The following is a 22,547-nucleotide window of genomic DNA, read 5'->3' as shown; positions in this document are numbered from 1 at the left end:
CTTGTACTATGTGTTGTGGCTAGAATGGGAATCTTTTTCAGTACTCCAATTTTTTGAAGAGTAAATTGGGATGTATAGTTTATAATACCCCAAGAGTCAACTGTGAGCAAGAACATCAGTTAACTAGTGCATTAGTATCACTTCATTTATTGGAAGGCGGGGGAGAGGAACAGATGGCCTTAAATGAGTTTCTCCAAGGTTAATATGTTACTTCATTGTAATTTCCCTCTTTTTCCCCCAGACCTGGGCACCAGTTTAATAGAAAAATGCTAACATTTTCACTAAGACTAGGCCATATTTAATAATATTTATATCACAATAAGTTTTGTAATTTATCTTTTTGTTATTTATGTTTCTCCTAGCCCAGTGTTTCTCATCAGTTTTGTAATTTATCTTTTTGTTATTTATGTTTCTCCTAGCCCAGTGTTTCTCATCCTCAGCAACTTTAAGAGGTATAGACTTCAACTCCCAGAATTCCCTAGCCAGCATGATACAGAGCAGGTGTTTTATTTATCAGGGGTATAAGAAAGCCAGTTTGGTGTTGTCATTAGGACACCAGGCTAGACACTGGGAATGGCTTTTAGCCCTGCCTTGGGCACAAGGCCAGCTGGGTGACCTTGGGCCAGTCACTCTCTCTCTACCCTAGGAAGCAGACAATGGCAAACTGCTTCTGAAATCTTGCTAAGAAAACTTCAGGAACTTGTCCAAGCAGTCACCAGAGTCAACACTGACGAGAGAGAGAGAGAGAGAGATATTTCAAATATTTTTCTGGGCATCATACTAAATAGGATCCACCAAAAAGAGCAAGGAGAAAATAAAGGAGTTATTCTCTATCTAAAACTTCAGTTGAGAAGAATTATAATTGCCTGATGTATACTCAAAGCAAAGTTTATTGATTAAAGAATCATCACATTAAGATAATTTAAGGTAGTTGGGTATTCATTATGTTAGCCCTGGGTCTGACATTCGGTTTCTGGCATGATTATTCCCTTATTCAGGGACCTCTGGGGTTAAATCTACACAAATCGCAGATTACTAAAGACTTCTAAATATAGCTTCTAATCTATTTTGCTACATGAAGCTAGAATATAGTGATTATTTGTTTGTCTCAATGTTGGGAAGTCTATATAAATGCTGGAGAATTGTTTTCATGGGAATAAGGGGCTTGTACAAAGACAGAAGCAGATGTTCATATAAGTTTCATCTATTATTTTCTTGCTAACACATATTTTACCCCTCTTCTATTATAATTCTTAAGTAATGCAATCCTCTTAATCTGGGAGATTACTGTATCAAAGCACAAGCATTCCAATATTTTTTTAAAAAAAACATTTATTAAAAAACCAAGCAGACAGGTTCTATTCTTATTTGATATCTATAAATATCTAACCAATTAGCAAACTTCTTCCTTTTGGAAGTTTTGGTTTGTTTCACTTGTTTGTCCTGAACCTTTCAGATGTTTGTAGGACTTAAAATGGATATAACTTAGACATGTTTTTCATTATATAGAGCATAGTGCATGTCACAAAGGAAATGAGAAAAGAAGAAGAAAATCCCAACAGTGTACATTTACAAAACCAAAAGCCTGTAAAATTATCACATTCAGGTTTAGCATATCTTGTAAGCAGCTTCTATTCTTTAAAATTTATCCCTAGGAAAAATTTCAGTTCCCAATTTATTGATTTAATTGAAAGAAAAAAGTAATGTAACAATGCAATTCTACACATATTTACTTGAAAGTAAATTGTATGAAGCTCAATAGTGCTTCTTCCTAAAATGTTGTTATGGGATTGCAGTCCTATTCATATGAAGAATCTATATTTTATACAGTTGTGTATCATGAGGTCACAGGATCTGCATTTTTCCAGTTTCTGGCTCTGTTTCTTTCAGCTGTCAGTCAAATTTCCAAGGATATGATAATGCCACTGGAAGAGACACTGTTTTAGTTATCCCAATAAACAATAGGACACATAACCCCAAATTTAATAGGTAAGATAAAATGTCATGAAATGTAGCCCATATTCTTTTTCTTCTCTGATCCTACAATACTAAAGATCAGTACTGACAGATGGTGAATTAATTTTCTTTTTCAACTTAATTATGTCAAATGAAAGAAAACATAATTTGATGAATAGAATATATAATGGCCTTTAAGCACAAATACAAGTTTAGTAGTGCCTTGACATATTCATATTTGAAGACTTAACCCTGTTAAAACTGAATGAACCACTGTACTTTTTTCCTTAATAGATCATAGACAATTAACTTAATATTTCTCTAAAAAGTCATTTCAAATCAGATTATGATCACAACGTATTTTGAAAGTAATATAGCCCAGCACTGAAGGTCATGTTCAACAACTCTCAACCTTTGTCAATAAAAATTGAAAATCTTGAACTGGAGAAGGTCAACTGCTATATCTGTCTTGGTCAAAAGATTACCAGGGAGGGTGATATAATAGAGGAAATTTTGAACCAGACTAAAGTAGGCTGCAGAGTTTTTGGACAAGCTTATTCTATATTCAAAAGCAACATATTTATCTACTTAAAGAGGAAATTATTTAATGTGTGTATTCTACCAATGCTGACACGTGGTTGCAAAACCTGGGTGTTAAATGCAAAAGCAGTACAGAGTTGAACATTACACAAAGAGGCATGGAGCAGGCAAATGCTCAACATAACAAAACATGACAAAAAAAATAAAAATAAAAAATGGACCCCCCAACTGCTAGGGATATATTACATAATGAAGCTGGTAGCCTCAAGGAAATGGCAATTGGCTGGCTAGTTTGCATAACAAACAGATCAGTGCTGGACAACAACAATCCTCAATTGGATATCAGTTAACATTAAAAGACCCAGGAAACCCCAAAGGAACATTGGGCAGATGATGAAATTCAGTTCAAAGGTTGTAACTGGAAATGACTAGTTTGTCAAAGCGGTTAGAAAATTGTTGAAGAGGCCTTTGGCCTGCAGTGGATTGATTGGAGCTGATCATGATAACCCAGCACATCTGAACAAAAACTAAAACAACTGAATTTATATGAAAGTGAAAAATTGGAGGGGGAAATTGCCAGTGTTAGGCCCAATGTTAAACATCAGCAATTGCTTTAAAAGTTGTGTCTCCTTATGGCGGAATTGAAAGATTATTATATACTGGGCTTGCCATGATAAAAGGCTTTTAATTCCTCATTAGGGACTGGATTCAGATTTAGTCATGCTGAGAGTTAGATGCACTGAAGTCAGGCGGTCAATATTGATTTCATGTGTCTGTTCTAAGCCATGACATCTTGAAACCAATTCACAGTCATTACTGAATGCTGCTATGGAAAGAAATGTATGATATGATAATGTTCCTTTACACCGTACTTGTTGCTACATATTACAATAGGTAATATTGGTTGCCATATTTGGAGAGAAGAAGCAGTATTGAATAGAGTTCCTCAATCTTGCATGTAGTTGAGATAACTGTTCTTTGTTATGAAACAAAGGAAATAATATCTTCATGTCTGAGCATTAGTATTAAAAAACATTTTCATGATTTTGCAAACTTGTTCTAAGTTCCAACCCATCCTTTTGTCCATTTGACAGAGATCTTGCTGGGGTCTTGGTAGAGAATAGGCTTTCCCTTCTGCTCTCCGAACTGTCACTCAGTAGCACCTTCCGTCCTAACACCTGCATAAGCCTCTGATTAAATTCTCTGGATGCAAAGTAGTAAATGAATGGATCTATGCAGTTGTTGAGGCAACTAAAACACAACGTGAGTTTGTAAATATGGTAGTAACCTTCTCCTCCCATGAGACGGCTGACGATGTGCACCAATAGGACAAAGTTGTTGGGTGCAAAACAAATGATGAAAACCAGGAGAACGATTATAGCCAAGTGGATAGACCGTGTCTTCTGCCCATTGCCGTATTTGTGAGAAACCTGGATGAGCTTCCGAATAATGCCAATGTAACAAGCGACGGTAACTGTGAATGGAAGCAAGAAAAAGAAAAAAAAGGGCATCAGGAGGAAAGCTCCCCATGCTAAACGGTTGGGAAGCATTTCCCACTGGAGGACATCAAAACAGGTTGTAATGTTCAGTTCTTTTACTTTGTAAGTCAGGTCTGCTGCTGCAAGTGGCCACAAGGCTAATAATACCAAAAACCACATTACAAAACAGGTAGCAATTGCATATCTCTTTCTTCTCCATTTTTGGGAGGTCATGGGGTATACCACCCCCAAATAGCGCTCCAAGCTGATGAAGGTCATAGTCAATATGGAAGAATACATATTTGCATAAAACATCACTGTGACAAAGCTGCAGAGCTTCTTGCTGTAAGACCAGTGGTTCTTCTTAACATGGTATATAATCTGAAGGGGAAGACAGGAGGCCAGTGCAAGATCTGTGAGGCTAAGGTTAATCATGAGAAGAATTGATGTTGTTTTGGGCTTGATATGAAAGAAGAGAATCCAGAGGGAGAAAATATTCCCAGGGATGCTGATAAAAGCTATTAGTGAATACACAACTGGTAAGGTGATCAGAATAGCGGGGTTCTTAAGCATGTCCATTGTGGCATTATCCAGCGTCATGTTTTTTATCATTTTCTATGTTTGATTTCTTTGTTCTTGAAAGTTTGAAAGATGTATCTCACAGCTTAAATTTGTACCCTATAAAGTAGGCAGATATAGAAAAGAGATCAGTGATAATTATTGGGTGTAAATATTTTTTTTATTTCAGCGTTGCTTACTATTAAATTATCTTATTGCAAATATCTAATAATAGCAACAGTAGTAATATCGTTTTTAAAATGTACACATAATCCATCAGCTTTTGGATGAAGAATGGGTATTGTTAACATTATTGGACAAAATTGAGATTATTATTGGAGTAACCGAGGTTGAAAAATGAAACAAGGTTGTTGCAGTATGAACATCTAATTTTTTTTTACCATAATTTGTATGATGCTTGCTTGTAATCATGCTAAGTGGCTTACAGCCATAAAAATTATAAAGTAACCATTAAAATTACAACTCGTACAGTATGCCATCATGCTATCCCAAATCTCCTGCCACTAATTAAAAGACATCCCCTCTTCTGAAGGCTCTCTGGGAAAGGTATGGTCTTAACAGCATTTTGGAATGACAACAGGGAAAAAGCCATGGAGAACAGGCTATTCCAAAATGAGGGGATCAGCATAAGGTCAGATGGTCCCAAACTAATGAAGAATCAAGCCCCAAAAGGCTTTCTAGATAATAATCAGCTTCTTGAGTTGGACCCAGAGCAATGATTTCATCCTTGTAGCATCAGCAGGCAGGTCTTTGTTTTGCATTTTTTCCTGTATCTGAAAGAATTAAACAAAAGGAAACCTTACCATATCAGGAGGAGAGGAATATAAAGAAAAGCTCCAGCCAGGTAAGATCTAGAGGTCCCCATTGGATCAGAATGCACACCTTAGTGATTGCTGTCCAATACAGTACCTACCCTCTCAAGTAAGGAAATCCATAATGGACAGTTGGCTAAATTCTTGAGCAACCTCTATCTTCCCCCCACCCCTTCAGATTAAATATGCAAGAAAGAGTTGGTGACTCATGTGATGATATGTGGGAATGACCTTGGGAGACAGGAGGAAGATCTGCAGCCTAGGCAAGGACCACTACTGGCTGGTAAGGAACAAGACAGGGAGCAGTAAGTTATCAAGATTTTACTCTGGATATGCTCAAAACCTTGACCAATTCCCTTCATGGATATTTTTCACTTGAAGTTCAACCTGCATTTTGGATAGACCTACCTATTATCCCTTCGTTTAAATGTAAACCATTTTCTCTAAGTCTACCTACCATGCATATTTCCTTTGCTGTGATGTTTTCTAATAAAGAAAATACTATTTAAGATAGACAACTTTGGTGCTAGTTTATGTCTTGTGAGTTGTAATCTGGTAATCTGCTTCTGACAACCTATATCCCTGCATGTTAACTACCAGTAGATGCTTAAACTGGTCTTATTTTTGTTTTGTTTTGAATTAAGTGCAAAGGGAAGTGTAATGGTATTTGGGAATGACCTTGGGAGAAGGAGGAAGAGCTACAGCCTAGGCAACAGTGGATAAGAGGTAGCTGAACCCACATAAGGAAAGGGGGCATGGCAAATGTCTCAGAAGGGATCCTCCCCAGTTTCTTGGACTGTAAAAGCAAGACTGAAAAAGATGTACTTTCAGACTTGCAATATGGATGTCAGCCTTGTGAGGAGTCCATACAAGAACCACACCCAGGAGTACTAGCTCTATCTTTATTGTAAGGTTACATTAACAGAATCTTGCAAGATTGAAAGTCTTTCTTCCCTCCTCCCCTTTTACTTCTGGAAAACTAGGGAGGGTCCCTTCTGAAGCACTTCCCACATCCCCTCCTCTCCTTCTGTGGACTCTATCTTTTACATGCCAGTTGTCCAGTCTGCAACTTTCTCTCCTGTCTCCCAAGGTCATTCCCACATGCCATTACAGTCTGCCTTCAGTCTCTCCTCCCTGTTCAACATTCCCTCTTGTCTAGGGCTATATGCGGTATAGACAGTCCATTAGCAATAGTATTCCAGAATAAATGTATTGGGCAATGATGCATACAACACACAGCTTTATTACTGATTTATTGCATAGAGTTATATGGCCACCATATGAACACATGACTCAGGGTGGCTAATTGTCAATAAAATAAACACCATAATTAAAACAATGAAAACCAAATTTCACACACAGAGTGAAAACTGGGGGGGAGGGGGAATAGCTACCATATCAAAATTGGCTCATCAGTACCTGAGCCCAGTTCTTGGGGAAAGAGCTAGGTTTTTAGTGCCTTATGAAAGGCCAGCAAGATCAGGTTCATCCAAATCTTAGGCCCCGCAACAGAGAAAGCATGCTTCCTGGGTCCCTTTAGATGGCATTTTTAATAGAGGGACCCAGAGCATGCCCACCCTGCCAGACCCATTGGGACAAACAGAAGTAATTGGAGACAGGCAATCCTGCAAATAATCTGGCCTCATGTATGAAGATCTTTACAGGTGATAACCAGCACCCTGAATTTTAGTTTGGAAGCCCACTGACTTGCAAGATTGATGTCAGCCTTGCAAGATAGTCCAGACAAGAAGCACACCCAGGAGTACTAGCTCTATGTTAATTGTAAGGTTACATTAACAAAATCTTGCAAGGCTGAAAGTACATCTCTTCCCCTTTGCCTTTACAGTCCAAGAAACTAGGGAGAGTCCCTTCTGAGATGTTGATCATCCCCTGATTCCTTCAGCAGGCTCAGATGTCTCTTACCTGACTGTTGCCTAGTCTGCAGCTCTTTCTTCTGTGTCCCAAGGTCATTCCCAAATACCATTATAGGAAGGCATTTTTCTTCTTTAAGCTTTGCTCCTATCTCACATGCAGGGATAATATGGTGGCAGTGATTACTGGTAGAAACAATCACTGCTGCATTCATTCAAACTACCCTAGTGAAGTAGGCAAGGCCAATGGTGGGTGACAGTGAGTGAGAAGGAGAGACCCATTACAGTGAGCTTGGTTTATCACAATAACTAAGCGCTGGATTTCCTGCCACAAAACCCACAGATGAGGTTCTTGGACTCCACCCTTCATCAGGTGCAGACTGTAGGGGCTCTTTTGAATTGCTTTCCCAGACATCCTCTGGGTACTTTAAGTTCTTATCTTTCAAAGTTCCTTAGGTTAACAGACGCTGCTACTAAACACAGAGTAATGAAAAAGAAAATGTGAAAGAAAATCTAGATGTGGTTTCTTCTATGGTAGCACTTCCTCACATATGCCTTTCTAAAACATTTACTAATGAAACTAGTCAGACTACTGTTTTTGCTAATAAATTTATTCATTAAATTTGTTAAATACCTCAAAATTAAATTTGCCAAGCATTTGTGTATTGCATGGTAGCAAATAACATTCAACAAAGTATAATAAAACAGGAATCTAGATAATAAAGAAGCAAATTACTATCAAGCTAAGAAGAAAAAGAAAGAAAGAAAGAAAGACAGAAAGAAAGAAAGAAAGAAAGAAAGAAAGAAAGAAAGAAAGAAAGAAAGAAAGAAAGAAAGAAAGAAAGAAAGAAAGAAAGAAAGAAAGAAAGAAAAGAAAGGTAAATGAAACATTTTTTAAAAAAATTAAAAATATGAAATAAATGGGGTAACAGAAGCACCCAACTCTGGCACCAAAAGGAAGACAAGGATAATCATGGCAAAGCTATGAAACTGCTCTTAAAAAGCCTCCCTCTGAATTTCAGATTAAATGGATATTTTAAGAAGAGTTTCTGAAGATAACTGCAGACGACGTGCATCTAGTGGCTGGTATTCCATTAGGCACAGATTGTACATGGACATCAGTGTGCCCCCAGCTACTTCTTTAGTGACCTCAGATACCAGTCTCCCTATGCCATTAGATTTAAAAAACCAAAATAAAATAAAATGTTGCCAGACACCAGTTTTTAGCATTATATTTATTTACAGGAAAGCTGTTTGCTCCACGAAGGTTCCAGTGGGTTGGTAGAGGCTAGTTTGAACTCTGGTAAATAGTTGTTTCATGCCTGGACAAATTCACCATGGTAGCCATCTTGTGCATGTACTCCCTACACATGCTCAAAATTCCAGATATGCCACTGGCACCTTCTCCTGATGTACTGCAAACTCAGCACCTTGAATTCGGCTAGACAACAGTAGAATCCAGTGAAAGTGAAAAAGGCAATAATAGTGTGGTCAAAAGTTTTGCTGATGCAAATATGGGGGTTGGTCCCATTTATCTGGTGGTCACCAGATGAACTGCAAGAGGTTGTACCAGTAAATGCACATGTATACAATGCAACGTCTTTAGTGTTGCAACAGGAAATATTTCTAAAATACCACATGTATCACCAGTTAAGGAGAATAATTTGAATTGCTAAGCATGTATAGAACTTTCTTTTTATAAATCATACCATGCGCATATTGTCTGATTAAAGTTTCAAAAGCAAATTAATATATATCTGCCAACGTCTAGGAGTGTGAGCAGTATTCACTTCCCTTTTCATCACAAGATCCGTGATGAAATGGCTGTTGACTGCCATAGAAAGACAAGTCATGTCATGTCCTAAAAGAACCTGCCATGCATTTTGCATCTATATAATACATATGTACATCATGCATACATGCAGCATACCGTCTGCACACTGCAGTATTCCATTTCAGGATCATGCAGAACGCATGAAGAAGAAGAGTAGGGAGTTGTAAGCAAAGAATGCTTTTTAGTAAGAGAAGCTATAGGCTAAGTTACCAGCTTTAGTAGCATTTATACCTCACGGAGGATTATTTGCTAACTGTAACAACAGTATTGATCCATTCTGGCACATTTTGGCCCACATACTCTGAGGGCAATCAAACCCTAGTTCTCCTATTGCTTCAACCCAATGTTTGATTACTTTGGCTCACGAATGTTTTGGTGAGAGATGCAGAAGCAACGTTGCAGATTACAGGTCACTTAATTTCAGTCAAAGAAGCCTATTCATTCATTTATTTAGAATTTGATACACAAAAATATATCTGTAAAACAGGTATCAGAGAAACAGTTTAGGTAGCTCAGAATAGAATAAGCGAGATGTTGCACTAAATTATTATCAAGAAAGTTTAAGAAGAACTACTTTGCATCACCACAACCACAGAAATTATTTAGAAAATAAGCAAAATATTTAATTCTGGGAAAACCACCTGGATATATACTTAGACAAGCTGTAGTTCTAAGTATATGCAACATATAGTGAAAGTACCTGCTAAGTCCAACAAGTCTGGAGTAGCAAAAGTCTACTTTTTTAATAGGAATAAGTCCAGATGGAGGGATCCTGGGGCCATTTTTTCTGTTACAGATTTATTGTGAAAAGGAAAAAGGATGGAAGGAGAAAACCTGGATAGATTACAAATGGGCAATGGCATCATCTGCCCCAGCTGGCAATCTGTGCGTGAGAAAGAATGCTTGCTGTGGCGATGGCAGTTGAAGTCCTGCCTCATTTTCTGGAAGCTGCTGGGGTCTGGATGAGAAGAAACAGGCTGAAGCTGAACCCAAGCAAGATGGAACTGCTGTGTGATCTAGGGTTGTATCTCAAAGGCATAGCATTGCCCATGATAAAGCAGGTCCACGACTTGGGGATGGTCTCAAATCATGACGACTGCTTGATGTGCAGGGGGAGGCAGTGCTGAGGAGGGCCTTTGCCCACTGTGGCTGCTATAGCAGTTGTGACGCAACTTGGAGCAGTGGGACTGACAACACTTACTCAGACTCTCATCACCACTTGATGGGACTACTTCAGTGCTTTCTACATGGGACTTCCTTTAAAGACCTGAAATGGGCTGTGAGAATAACTTTGAGGAACAGGAGGAAGAGCTGCAGCCAAGGCAATGGTCAGATGAGAGAAATATGAGTCCAAACCAGGAATGGAATTTGAGAAAGTATCTCAGACTTGGCCCTCCCTAGTTCTCTTTAGGATAAAGGCAGGGAGGAGGGAGGCACATGCAGAGTTCTAGGATTCTGTTACTGTAACTCTATAATAAAAGTAGTTCTAGTATTCATAACTTTGGTGTTCAAGCCTGGTCTACCTCAAAGGGCTGACCATTAGAAAACTATAATTAATAAGATATGCAACCACCTTTCTGCTAACTGACACTAGATACCACAAACGTATTCACATCCCCAGTGATATACCACTAACATCATCAGAAGCATTCAGTGGTATCTGCGGCGTGTGCGTGTGTGCACGTGAAAACAGGCAAGATGGCAGATACAGTGCCACAGTCCAAGCCAACTCTCTTTTGTACATGCATTAACACTGTAGATATATATAGAAGAGAGAGGATTGGATCATGATGCTATGCGGCCATCTTGCCTATTCTAGCCAGCACCACCATCAAGGAAACACTATGACCATTCCTTAAACATCTGTCCATAACTATTTTAAACAGCCAAGAGAAGATTGCACTTCCTTGTCTAAATGCTCAGTGCTGAACCATTCACTAACCCTTCCACTATTCTCATATATGCTTTACTTCTTTCATACGTATACTGCTCTTACTGCATTCAGCAACCAACCTTCGGTTCTGTATTTTTGCAGATCTTTTAATCAATCAAGGCTACTCACTTTATTATACACCTTCTCTAAATCAACCAAAGTACTATTAACCTTCTCATATTCATACATTTCTCAGTAATATGCTGAAGAGCAAAAATCCGCTTTGCACATCCTTGCCTAGCTTAAAACCAAATTACATTTCCCAAATGTTGCTGTCACCTCTTCTACCCTTTGAAACAGAATGTTACCAAACACCTTTGCAGGTACACTTAACAAACTAACCCCTCTATCATTTCTGCATTCATTTGTGTTAGGTTTCCTTTTGTGCAAGAGAACAATAATGGCATTCTTCCATTTATCAGGCACAGAGGCAGGCTTAACATACACACGAAACAAGTGGTGCAATCACCTTCCCAAGGTTAAACATTCTCAGATCGTTTAATCTTCATAGGATTTAGTTCCTAGTCCCCTGAATATCCTAGCTACGGTTCTTTGGATTCTTCTAGTTTTCCTAAATCTACCTTAAAGCATTGTGCTCAGAGCTGGAAATACCCAAGCTGTTGGTCTGACAAATTCAGTATAAAGTGGAACATTTCCTGTGATTTGGAAACAGACTTCAGCTGATGCAACCTAAAATGGCACTTGTATTTTCTGCAGCTGCATCACGCTATTGAATCATAATCTGCCTATGGCCAATGACTGTTCCAAGATGTCTTTTCACTAGAACGATTATCAAACCAGGTCTCCTCAATCCAATACTCGTGCATGGGATTTCTCTTTCCAAATGGCATAACTTTGCATGACTTATCACCTTCTCTTATTCTACCTGTCAGTGCTCAGCAGTACATTGCCAAGTTTGATATTTGCAGCCTCTGGAGTTCCTCAAGATCAAAACATCAAAAGTGGACGATTCTTGGCAACATAATTCTTTGCATACTATTTAAAAACAGGCTTTCAATAAGCTTAACTTTTTATTTTAGAAAGATGATGGAAAGTAAACATTTCTCTTTCTCCACTTCCAATGACATCAAGCTGTTATTGCCACGCCTCCTCTGGCCTTCAGAGGCAAAAAACCCCCAAAAGAACAAATCTTGAAAATCAGTATGGCAACCACATTCAAAATAAACTATTAACCTGTCACATCAAGCCAGAGTTCTTTCCACTGCAACACTCCAGGACACGCTCTTCTGGCATTCCCCGTTCCTCACAAAACTATTGGCTTGCTTTTCCAGTTCAAGGACTCTTCCCCAGAAGCAGTACTGAAAGATAACCCTAACAAATGAGCGCCAGAGGCTGAACTACCCAGACAGCAAACCAAGCAGCACATAGGTCAATTCTTTGTAGCCTTCCCATCCCATTCTATCTGCAAAGGATTAAATTTCAATTTAAGTTATTGCAATTATTCTTAAAATTGCATCTATGCCTATACACAATCAAGGGTCATTTATACAAATCTGTAATCTTCCCTCTTCATATTTTATAGTGAGGCATTTCCCCCTTTTTGGTGGTACATAAGTAATCAGCCTACATCGAGCCTCCAGGGCATAGAATTCCTCATTGATTCATTGATTCATTGATTCATTCAATTTCTCTAGCTGCCCATCTCAATCCAAGTGACTCTGGGTGGTCTGAATGGATCAGCCAGTTATAATCTAAGCCACTCTTTGTCTGTTTCTGTGTCAGGATCTGTGCTAGATACTTGACCTTTTGCCAATGACCAATGGTACCAGTGATCAGTGGTTCATCATTTTCTGGTTCTATATGAATTTAAAGAAGAGTAAAAAAGAAAAGTGTCCTTCAAATCTAGTTTGACTCCACATGACTTCATGGACATGCCCACATAGTTTTCATTGACAATGGCATGGAAATGTTTGCCATTGTCTTCTTATAGGATTTCTTGAATTATTATTTCTCATCTGGCCCCCAGCCATGGCATTTGCTGGGTGTATCTCATAAAAGTACTAACCAGATCTGCCTTTGCTTAGCTTTTCAACAACTGCCAAGGTCAGCTACAACAGTTTGGCTTATAGAGCAATAAATGATGAAAATCAAATCTTGTTAAAGCTGTGCTTCTGCATCAATCTCTTTTTTAAATGTTTTTCTTGACATTGAATGTGCACTTACCTATTTGGATTTTATTTGTTTGTTTGCTTGCAAACAATTTCCTTTGTAATAGTAAAGCGGGAGGGTGGAGGGAGAACCACATCACGTTTTGCTCTATAAGCCATCTTCTGAAAAAGGAAAGTCCTTTGCTTTAGGAAGAGAGGTAATTTTTGTTTGTTTCTGGAAGTGTGGGCACATATAAAGAACTTGTGGTAAAGTGCAATATTACCATACTGAAAACTTTGAAAGTTTGGTAGAGATTTGTAACTCCATATAAGGGGCTGCAGGAGGAAGGCTTTACATAAACAATGAGGCAAAACAATCACTGTGTAATTGCTGGGTTAATCATAGTATGGAAATAAGCCATTTGTTCCTTTTTATTAAAGAATTTCACAATTAAGTTCTTCATGGAGATAGTATATATGTTTGCTTCTCCTATTTCCTATTATTTACTCTTGATAATACCATATTTCAGCTTTATAGGTGCTTTTTCCAACTCAGCTCTTTTGTCCCCCTACCAGCAAAATGAGGGTAGTAATAAAACAATTATTTTAATTCACTATAAATGCATGTATTTAAATGATTAAGTAGGGAGCCTGGGAGACACTAGATGGCTTGGATGACAACCTCAATTAGCTTAAAATAGCATGGCCAATAGTTAGGGATTATGAGAATTGTCATCTTAAACATCTGGAGATCATCAGATTAAATATCCCTGCTAGCCTAGAGAAAAAGGTAGGACTGTAAGGAAATCGTTTTGACACTTTTAAATAAGATTCTGCCCACAGTTAAGCTTCTTAATTGCCTCCAGGTCTCAATCAGAACTGAGGCATCTGTGACCATCCAGATGTGGTTAATCTACAGTTCCTATGCTTGGTACATGATTCATGGAGGGCCACAGATTCCCCACTCAAAATCTAGAATATTGGTGATACAGATGCAAAAATATTAGGGAATTTCCCATCCCTTCCTGTGTTCTTTGCCTACTATAACTCTCCAAGTGTGCAAGCTGCATTAAGCATCCATGGGTAAAGCTACAGGTAAGAATGCATAATTTCCCTAAAGTATTATTTGCTGGAGGCATCTCTATAGTTTTGATAGATGGATGATCTGGTTCAAATGCCCATTTGTGAATAAAGTGAAAACTCAATTTAAGAGAGGTAAAGAAATGTAAATGAGTACTTGGACAAACTTTGAATCAAGAAGCAACGGTAGGGAAGCAGTTTCATTCCTTGCCCCATGGCTGCTGCAGTTCATTCCTATGCAGCTTGTTATTATAGTAAATAGAAGTAGAATTTTGTTAAAAGACTGCTTATTTCTTCTTTCCCGTCCACTCAAATGATCTCTCTACTCAAAATCATATTGACACATTTTTAAAAACTGTTTTGAAAGAAAAAAAACCCCTAGCAGCTGTGTTACTAAAAATGTTTATTTATGTACAATATATAGCTAGCCTCAAAATAGCTGAAATATTTCATGCCAGGGTAACTCTCATGATGAACCAGCAGGAACAGATATTGCAAAATAAAAAGTGTTAGCTGAAATAGATGAGTTCACAACTGTCTCTGTGGCAATATTGTTATCAACAAATCTCAACAAACAAGGGATAGCCATTTACTATTATTGGTTGGACAGTCAGCCAGTTGTTTAGATGGGATTTGGCATTTTTATCCTTCCTAAGGACCTGGGATGATGATGATGATGGTGGTGGTGATGACTATATTTTTATCCAGCCTTTTTTAATATATACCTCAAGGCGGCGAACATACCTAATACTCTTACCTCCTATTTTTCCCCACAACAACCACCCCGTGAGGTGGGATGGGCTGAGAGAGAGTGACTGGCCCAAAGTCACCCAGTTGGCTTTCATGCCTGAGGCAGGGCTAGAACTCACTGTCTCCTGGTTTCTAGGCCAGCAATTTAACCACTATGCAAAACTGACTCTCTTTTATCTCTTCAGCCACCTTAATGAGGTATATTTGGCCCCCGACCCCTCTCCTAGCATTTCAAGCCAATTTTTTAAAAAATCTAGCGGTTTCATGCTTGGCTGATCTGCACAAGGCATCACTGCACACAGCTTGCCATGTGAAAGTAACTGCTGGGTGGCATGATTTTATCATAGCTTTCATGTGGCAGCTGTGTGCATTCTAGCCTCAAAGACTTGTGCTGTAAACAGGCTTTAAAACTGTGAAACAGAAGCCAGAAGAAATAAGGAAGTGGTGGAAATGATTTGCATGAAAGGGTAGTGAGACTCTGAGGGTATGTTGCTGAAACACCGCTTTGAAGGTAAGCGCCAAACCTTGTAACTGATCCATGTCACGCTGCATAATCTCTTCAGGAATGAGGGCTCTCTTTGGCCTTTTGAAATTGGGCACTGCATTCCCAAAATTAGGTCAGCAAAGAGGAAGGTCAGACAATAATATTCACTCCTTTCCATTTAAATTTTATTTTATTATTCAATTAAGTAAATATAATTAATCCAAATGCCTCCACTGTAATTAATCGTTTCCTGCTGTCATATTCAAAATGACAATTTGAACAGAACTTTTGGAGCATTTGAAGACTGACAGCACCCCTGAAGCAGCAGTTTATCCTGCTGTATAATAGATGGATAGGCCAAAAAAAGTGAATGTTAAAAAATAACCAACAATACCTTACAGCAAACTTCTTAACCCAGGGTCTTCCAGGAATATTGGATTAGAACTCTGATTAACTATAGCCAAGACTGGCTAATGGCTCCTACCTAAGGATTACCCAACCACCTGTCATTAAAAAAATTATTATTTTTGAACAGATCATTCAGCGGTCTCTTATTTATTATTTTAACTACACTACAGATCAGAACAACAGTATAATTGTTGTCTCAGCCCCTGTACTCTGACAGCAGACGTAAGAGGCCCTGGCTTCTGGATGTTGCTCTTAAATGCCAGATTGGTTTGTAATAAGGCCTCCCTCCTCTGCGACTTGATTGTGGATGAGAGGGCTGACCTGGCAAGTATTACTGAGACTGGCTGGACTCAGAAGGGGGGGGGTGTCCCTCTCAGAGATGTGCCCATCCAGGTTTCAGGTTTGGCACCAACCGAGAACCTGGGGCAGGGGTGGTGGTGTGAGGATTGTCATCTGAGAATTGCTAATGGCTTTCAGGGGTGCTGTCCCACAGGTCACTGGATGTGATTCCTTGTTCATTAAGTTGGGCTCTAGGGATCAGGTGGCATTGTTGCTGCTGTACCAACCCCCCCTGGTGCATAGCAACCTCCCTGCCTGATCTCTTTGATTCCATCTTTGGGTTGGCAGTGGAATTCCCCAGACTTATGGTCTTGGGGGACATCAATATGCCTTCCCTGGGAGTGGGGTCTGAAGTGGCTCAGGAGTTCAGGGGTACCATGATGGGCATGGGCCTCTCCCAAGTCATCCAGAGGCTGACACAGGACAGTGGTCAGACACTAGATCTGGTCTTCCTGTTGAAGCAGTGGTGATGTGATCTACAATTGGGGAAATTTTGGTGTCCCCCTTGTCATGGGCAGATCCTGACCTGATTACCATGGGATCCTCTAGCACCACTATTCACTTCAGGGAGCCTGGACCCATTAGAATGGTCCACCCCCAGTGACTAATGGACCTAGAGGGGTTCCAGAGGGAGGTAGGGGTTGTTCCTGCTGGTCTGCTGCAAGGTCCATCCAAAGCCTTGGTTGCTTCCTGGAATAAAGGGGCAGCTGAGGCTTTGGATCAGATTGCACCTATGCAACCTCTCCCCTCTCAAGGATCCCATCACTCCCCGTGGTTTACAGAGGGGTGAGGGAGATATAACAAGAGAAGAGACGACCTAGAGCATTGCTGGAGCTCATCTAAGGATGAACTTGACTGAACACACTGAACTGCTATTAAGGCCTACCTTGTGGTGGTAAGGGTGGCAAAGTGACAGTACTCCTCCACTCCTATTGCATGCGCAGACTGCTGCCCCGCAGCCCTGTTTCAGATGATATGAGCCGTCTTGAGTAAAGGCAGCCTGGAGAACCTTTTGCAGGATCGTGCAGAGGAATTTGCTCAGCATCTGTCAGATAAAATCACTCAGATTCATTTACAGCTGAATGCTAGCTTTGCTGCAGGCCCAAGGGAGATGCCTAGGTTAGAGTCTTGTCCAGTTACCTGGGAACAGTTTGAACCTGAGGACATGGACAGGGTCCTTAGGATTGTGAGCTTGGCTACCTGCTCCTTAGATCCATGCCCCTCCTTGCTTGTGAAAGTGGCCTGGGGGGTGTTGTGTGGGTGGGTTCTAGCAGTGGTGAATTCCCCTCCTCAAGAAACCATCACTGGACCCATGATACTGAACAATTTTCATCCAGTATCCAACCTCCCCTTTTTGGGGATGGTGATTAAGAAGGTGGTTGTGCAGCAGCTTCATAGGACCTTGGATGAAGCAGATTATCTGGATCCTTTTTAGTCAGGGTTCAGACCCAGGTATGGCATGTAAACAGCACTAGTTGCACTTTTGGATGATCTCTGGCGTGGGTGGGATGGTGGTTATGCATCCATCCTTGCCTAACGTGACCTCTCAGCAGCCTTCAATACCATTGACCATGGTATCCTTCTGGATTGATTCAGAAGATTGGGGGTGGGCAGCATGGTGTTGTGCTGGTTCTCCTCCTTTCTACATGGTCAGTTCCAGTTGGTGGTGATTGGGAGGGAGACCCCTACTATGTGGGGTGCCGCAGGGCTCGGTGCTCTATCCTCTCCTGTTTAACATCTATATGAGACCGCTGGATGAGCTCACCTATTGCCATGGGGTTGTGTATCATCAGTATGCTGATGATACTCAATTGTACAGCTCTGCCCCTGGCAAATTAAGTGATGCTGTGGACATCCTATCCCAGTGTCTGGAGGCTGTGAGGGTCTGGATGGGGAACAACAGGTTTCAACTGAACCCTGGCAAGACTGGGTGGCTTTGGGTTTTGGGCCCCTCTGGTTCTAGGATTTTACCATCTTTGGTTCTGGATGGGGTCACACTGCCCAAACAGACCCTGTGCGCAATCTGGGGTTTCTCCTGGACTCGCGACTCCTGCTGAATGAGCAGGTAGCAGTCGTGGCTAGAAGGGCCTTTGCACAACTTCATATTTTGCACTAGTTGCGCCCGTTCCTGGATTGGAAGACCTTTCATGGTCACTCATACCCTGGTCACCTCCCAGTTAGACTACTGCAGTGCACTCTACTTGGGGCTGCCTTTGAAGAGTATCCAGAAACTTCAGCTGATACAAAATGCTTCTAGTCGAAATGTGCTTCTAGTAGAACACAAGACACACCTCTGCTTCGCAAGCTGCATTGGTTACCAGTTTGTTTCCAGGTCCAATTCAAAGTGCTAGTGTTGACCTTTAAGCCCTTCATGGCATGGGGCCAGGTTACTTGATGAACTGCCTGCCCATCCTACCAAATCCGGCAGAGGGGGCATGTTATGGGTTCCAACACCTAGGAGCTACATTTGCCAGGCTCTAGGCGGTGAGCTTTTTCCATGCTGTGGAATCTTCTTCCCACTGAGGTGAGGTTGGCCTCATCACTGTTGAGCTTCCAGAGGTCCTTCAAGAGTCCGTTGTGCCAACAGGCCTGGGGACTCCAAGGGACAGGTGATCTAGTGATACGGCTCCATTATTTTTAACATCCCTTTGCCTATTATTTTCTGTTTTAGTTTGGATTTTAGTTTATTTATTTATTTTATTTATTTATTTACACAATTTATTAGCTGCCCATCTCACTTTTTCAAGCAACTCTGAGTGGCATACAACAGGGTTAAAAAACAGTTAATAAATACATTAAAAAGTATAAAAATGTATTTGTTGACTGTTTTTTAACCCTGTTATATGCCACTCAGAGTTGCTTGAGATGGACAGCTATAAATTGTGTAAGTAAATAAATAAAATAAATAAATAATGATTGTCTTCATGGAGAAAATCATTATCATAATCGTTGTTGCCATCATCATCATCATCTGCAGTGCTATAGCACCTGAATATTCATGGAAGGGGAATCCCCTGTCTGAAATCATTGTCTAGAATAAATTGAAATGAACATGATAGTGCCCAGACTGGAATAACAATGGAAGGATGAGAAAGTGGTATGTTGTCAACTACAGAGCACTCTTGAGGAAGTAGATTATCTAGACCCATTTCAATCTAGTTTCAGACATAGCCACGGCACAGAAAAAACACTGGTCTTTTTGGTAGATGACCTCTGTTGGCATATAGATGGGAAGAACACACTTTTAGACCTCTCAGTGGTTTTTTATGATATTTCCTGAACCATCTAAAAGGGTTGAGGTTTGGTGATGCTGTGTTTCAATGGTTTCACTTCTACTTGAGTGACTGCTACCAGTTGGTGTGGTGGGTGAGAAGAAGACAGTCTTGTGGGCCTCACTTCTGGGTTCCTGACAAGTTTTATTCTCTCACCCCTCCTATTTTACATCTATATTGAAACAGCTGGGAGAGGTTGTCCATCAATTCACAGTGAGATGCCATTGGTGCCCAACTACACATCTCCACTCTGGGCCGAGCTGGAGATGCAGTGAAGTCTTAAACTGGGTCTAGAGATTGCTTGGATCTGGATGGGATGAAACAGGCTGAAATTGAACCCTAGCAAGATGGAGTTGCTCTCTGTGCAGAAGGGATCTCTTTCAACTTTGCTGATAACTCTTGTACTCCCCTACAAGAGCAGGTTCCTGACTTGGGAGTATTTCTAGATTCACAGCTACTACTTAATAGGGAGATGGAGGCCACAGCTAGGAGACTTTCTCCCAGCTTTGGCTAGTGTAGTAGTTGCAGTCCTACCTGTAGCAGGGAGCCCTTGCCCTAGTAACTCATTTTCTCATAGCCATCACTTCATGTACTGCCTCCCGGTGGTCAATCTCTCTCTCTGCCTCTCTCTCTCACACGCACACACAAGATAAACATCGTATAAAAATGCAATATCCACCCCATGAGAGGGGTGGGCGAACGTCATGTAGAACCTCATGCACAGGGTCATGACCTAATGTAACATCTGTATGAGCTGAAGACAAAGTGGATTGTATATCCCGTTCTGATATCATTTATAGTTTATAGATTTTATAGTTGTCTCTGTCTTTATTGGCGTTTACGTTTTTGCTCGGCTTTTATTCTGTAAACTGCTGTAAGCAGAAAGCCATTCAAATGCTATAGTACTGAGAGGTTACTACTGTGCTTCTCCCCTGAACATGCTGCTGGTTGCCTAACACTGATATGCAATAGTTGCTGGTGCAACAACAGCAGGATTGCCCAATTCAGCAGAGGTGCTGGTAAGATATAGCTACGCTTTATGCTGGAACTATAGATTCTGTTAGGAAAATGCCTGGCATTAATGTATGCCCCAGTGGGCTTTGTTTGGCATAGCATAAACACTTGAGGAGCACCTCCCATCTGCTTTGCCCCATGTGTGCTATAGTAACAAACGTGAACGCATGGAAAATGAGATTCCCATACGCTGGCATTCATGAAGTTACAAAACATGAACAATGTCATTGGACACATCCTCAACACACATGGATGGAGTGAGATGCATCACCTTATTCTTGGTAGGAAGAAAACGTATAATGTTCTTTTGTAGAGAACCTGGATGAACCTAAAATACAGACCTGCACCCTCCTACCCCCCTTTTCTTCCTGATCTTTTCTATCAACATCTGCCCAGTAAATTGGGGGGTTTTTTACAGCTGTGCTTTTAACTTACCATACTCAGAATTTCTGAAACTGAGTATATGGTAAAACCATAACATACCCCCAATATTCATTGCATCTTATGGTTTGTTCCTGTCCTTCAAAAATAGTCCAACAAAAGCAATAAAGGAAAACAAAGTAATAGCCAGCATTCTCTGTTGGTTTCTCAAGAGAAGGAGATACTACTATTGTAGGAAAGTTCTGCATCTTAAAAATGACTATGAAAAACATGAAATGCATGTTCTCCCTGCTTTCATTTCAGTGAATTCAAGAAAATATATAAATATCACTCCGTATGTACATTTGCCAGATATGATACAGTATGACTGCCTAGGTTTAATCTATGTGATCATGGATCTATTTATTATAATGATCAATAAAACAATCCCATTCCCCCTCTTTTCTCCCCAGATTCTAATTATGAAGCATATTAAGCTGATAAATGAATAGGTCACAATTACTCCATGAGCTTGCCAGTCCAATATTTCTAACCAGTATACTCAATATTTCTCAACCTTGGCAACTGTAGTATATGGACTTCAACTCCCAGAATTCCCCAGCCAGCATGCTAGCTGAGGAATTCTGGAAGTTGAAGTCCACATATCTTACAGTTGCCAAGGTTAAGAAACACTGAGTATACTGAATATAATACAGAATCAATGATAACAATCATGTTAAAGGCAAATAAATCAGTAGCTAAGCACAAATCAGTGCAGATAAGAGAAAATCATACTGGGAGGTGGGAGGAGTAAAAAGCGAACAAATTTTTAAATACCTGAACATTTTGATACAGCAGCAATTATATAACACTTTACATTGCAGAAAATGGTCTGGGCAATTCTGTAAAAGCCATTTTCAGTAGATTACCTTCTATAAGAAACAACAAAGAAAGTTTGGTTTTATGCATGTAAAAAACAAATGTTCTTGGAAGCTGTAATTTCCCATGTTCTGTTTTCATAGCAGCTGGAGAAATGAAAGCTTTTTTTCTCCCAATAAAGTTATTACAGCATTTTTGCCATTTATGATTCTCCTGACTTTTGTCTTTCCTAGAACAGCAATGTAAAGATTGCTCTGCTTCATCATATGCCTGCCTCAGATTCAGAAATGGTACTAATGCATTTCCTTGTGTTTTAATTAAAATACAACATTATTTGTAATAGTCCGTTTATACATATTAGAACATCAGCTGTAAATACATAATTTTAATTAATTTAATTTAATAAAATGATGTAATTTTAATAATAGTTGTGATTACACAGCAACTGCTCCTCCCCAACTTGTTTCTGATTGCAAATTACTGTATCGTCTGTTTTAAAAATATTTTATAGTTGATTAACTTATCAATAGTGGCCTTTTATCAGTAAGTACAATGTAACTCACTGTAGCACTGTTTTTTATTGAATAATAAACATGAACGATCAAGCATTGCATATATTGTTTGCAAATCAATCAATCAATCAATAGATTGTTTAAGCCAAAATGACAAATAAATAATAATTACCTGCTGCAGTGTGTGTGTGTAATTCACAACATACAAGAATGCATTTAATAGGAAGTGAGCTGATTTTGTTTCCAAGTGGCTCAGGAAATGACTCTCTATCATACGCCTATAGGCACAGTTAACTCTTTCATCATTGATATGATGCAAATAATTCAAGAAGACACAA

The 22,547-nt window shown here is 39.8% G+C and overlaps 1 protein-coding gene across 3 annotated transcripts; it reads right to left on the bottom strand.

Annotated features, from left to right (window-relative positions):
* Positions 1 to 1,350: 1,350 nt before the first annotated feature.
* LOC103061319 (P2Y receptor family member 8) lies at positions 1,351 to 22,408 on the bottom strand. Of its 3 annotated transcripts, XM_025176863.2 has the most exons (3): positions 22,382 to 22,408; positions 21,656 to 21,750; positions 1,351 to 4,652 (listed from the first exon to the last, which is right to left on the bottom strand). In XM_025176863.2, the coding sequence occupies exon 3, from the start codon at positions 4,584 to 4,586 to the stop codon at positions 3,522 to 3,524; it is 1,065 nt and encodes a 354-aa protein (XP_025032631.1). In that variant the 5' UTR covers positions 4,587 to 4,652; positions 21,656 to 21,750; positions 22,382 to 22,408; the 3' UTR covers positions 1,351 to 3,521. The 3 variants fall into 3 exon arrangements, with proteins under 3 accessions (XP_025032631.1, XP_088001107.1, XP_088001109.1); XM_088144981.1 differs by lacking the exons at positions 21,656 to 21,750; positions 22,382 to 22,408 and adding an exon at positions 17,059 to 17,593; XM_088144983.1 differs by lacking the exons at positions 21,656 to 21,750; positions 22,382 to 22,408 and adding an exon at positions 5,357 to 6,910.
* Between the last annotated feature and the right edge of the window lie 139 nt (positions 22,409 to 22,547).

The sequence above is a fragment of the Python bivittatus genome, unplaced genomic scaffold, assembly GCF_059951505.1.
Source record: "Python bivittatus isolate LINGU-HERP-01145 unplaced genomic scaffold, Pbiv_v1 ctg000350_np1212, whole genome shotgun sequence".
Taxonomy (NCBI): domain Eukaryota; kingdom Metazoa; phylum Chordata; class Lepidosauria; order Squamata; family Pythonidae; genus Python; species Python bivittatus.
This window is presented reverse-complemented; position numbering and strand designations above follow the sequence as displayed.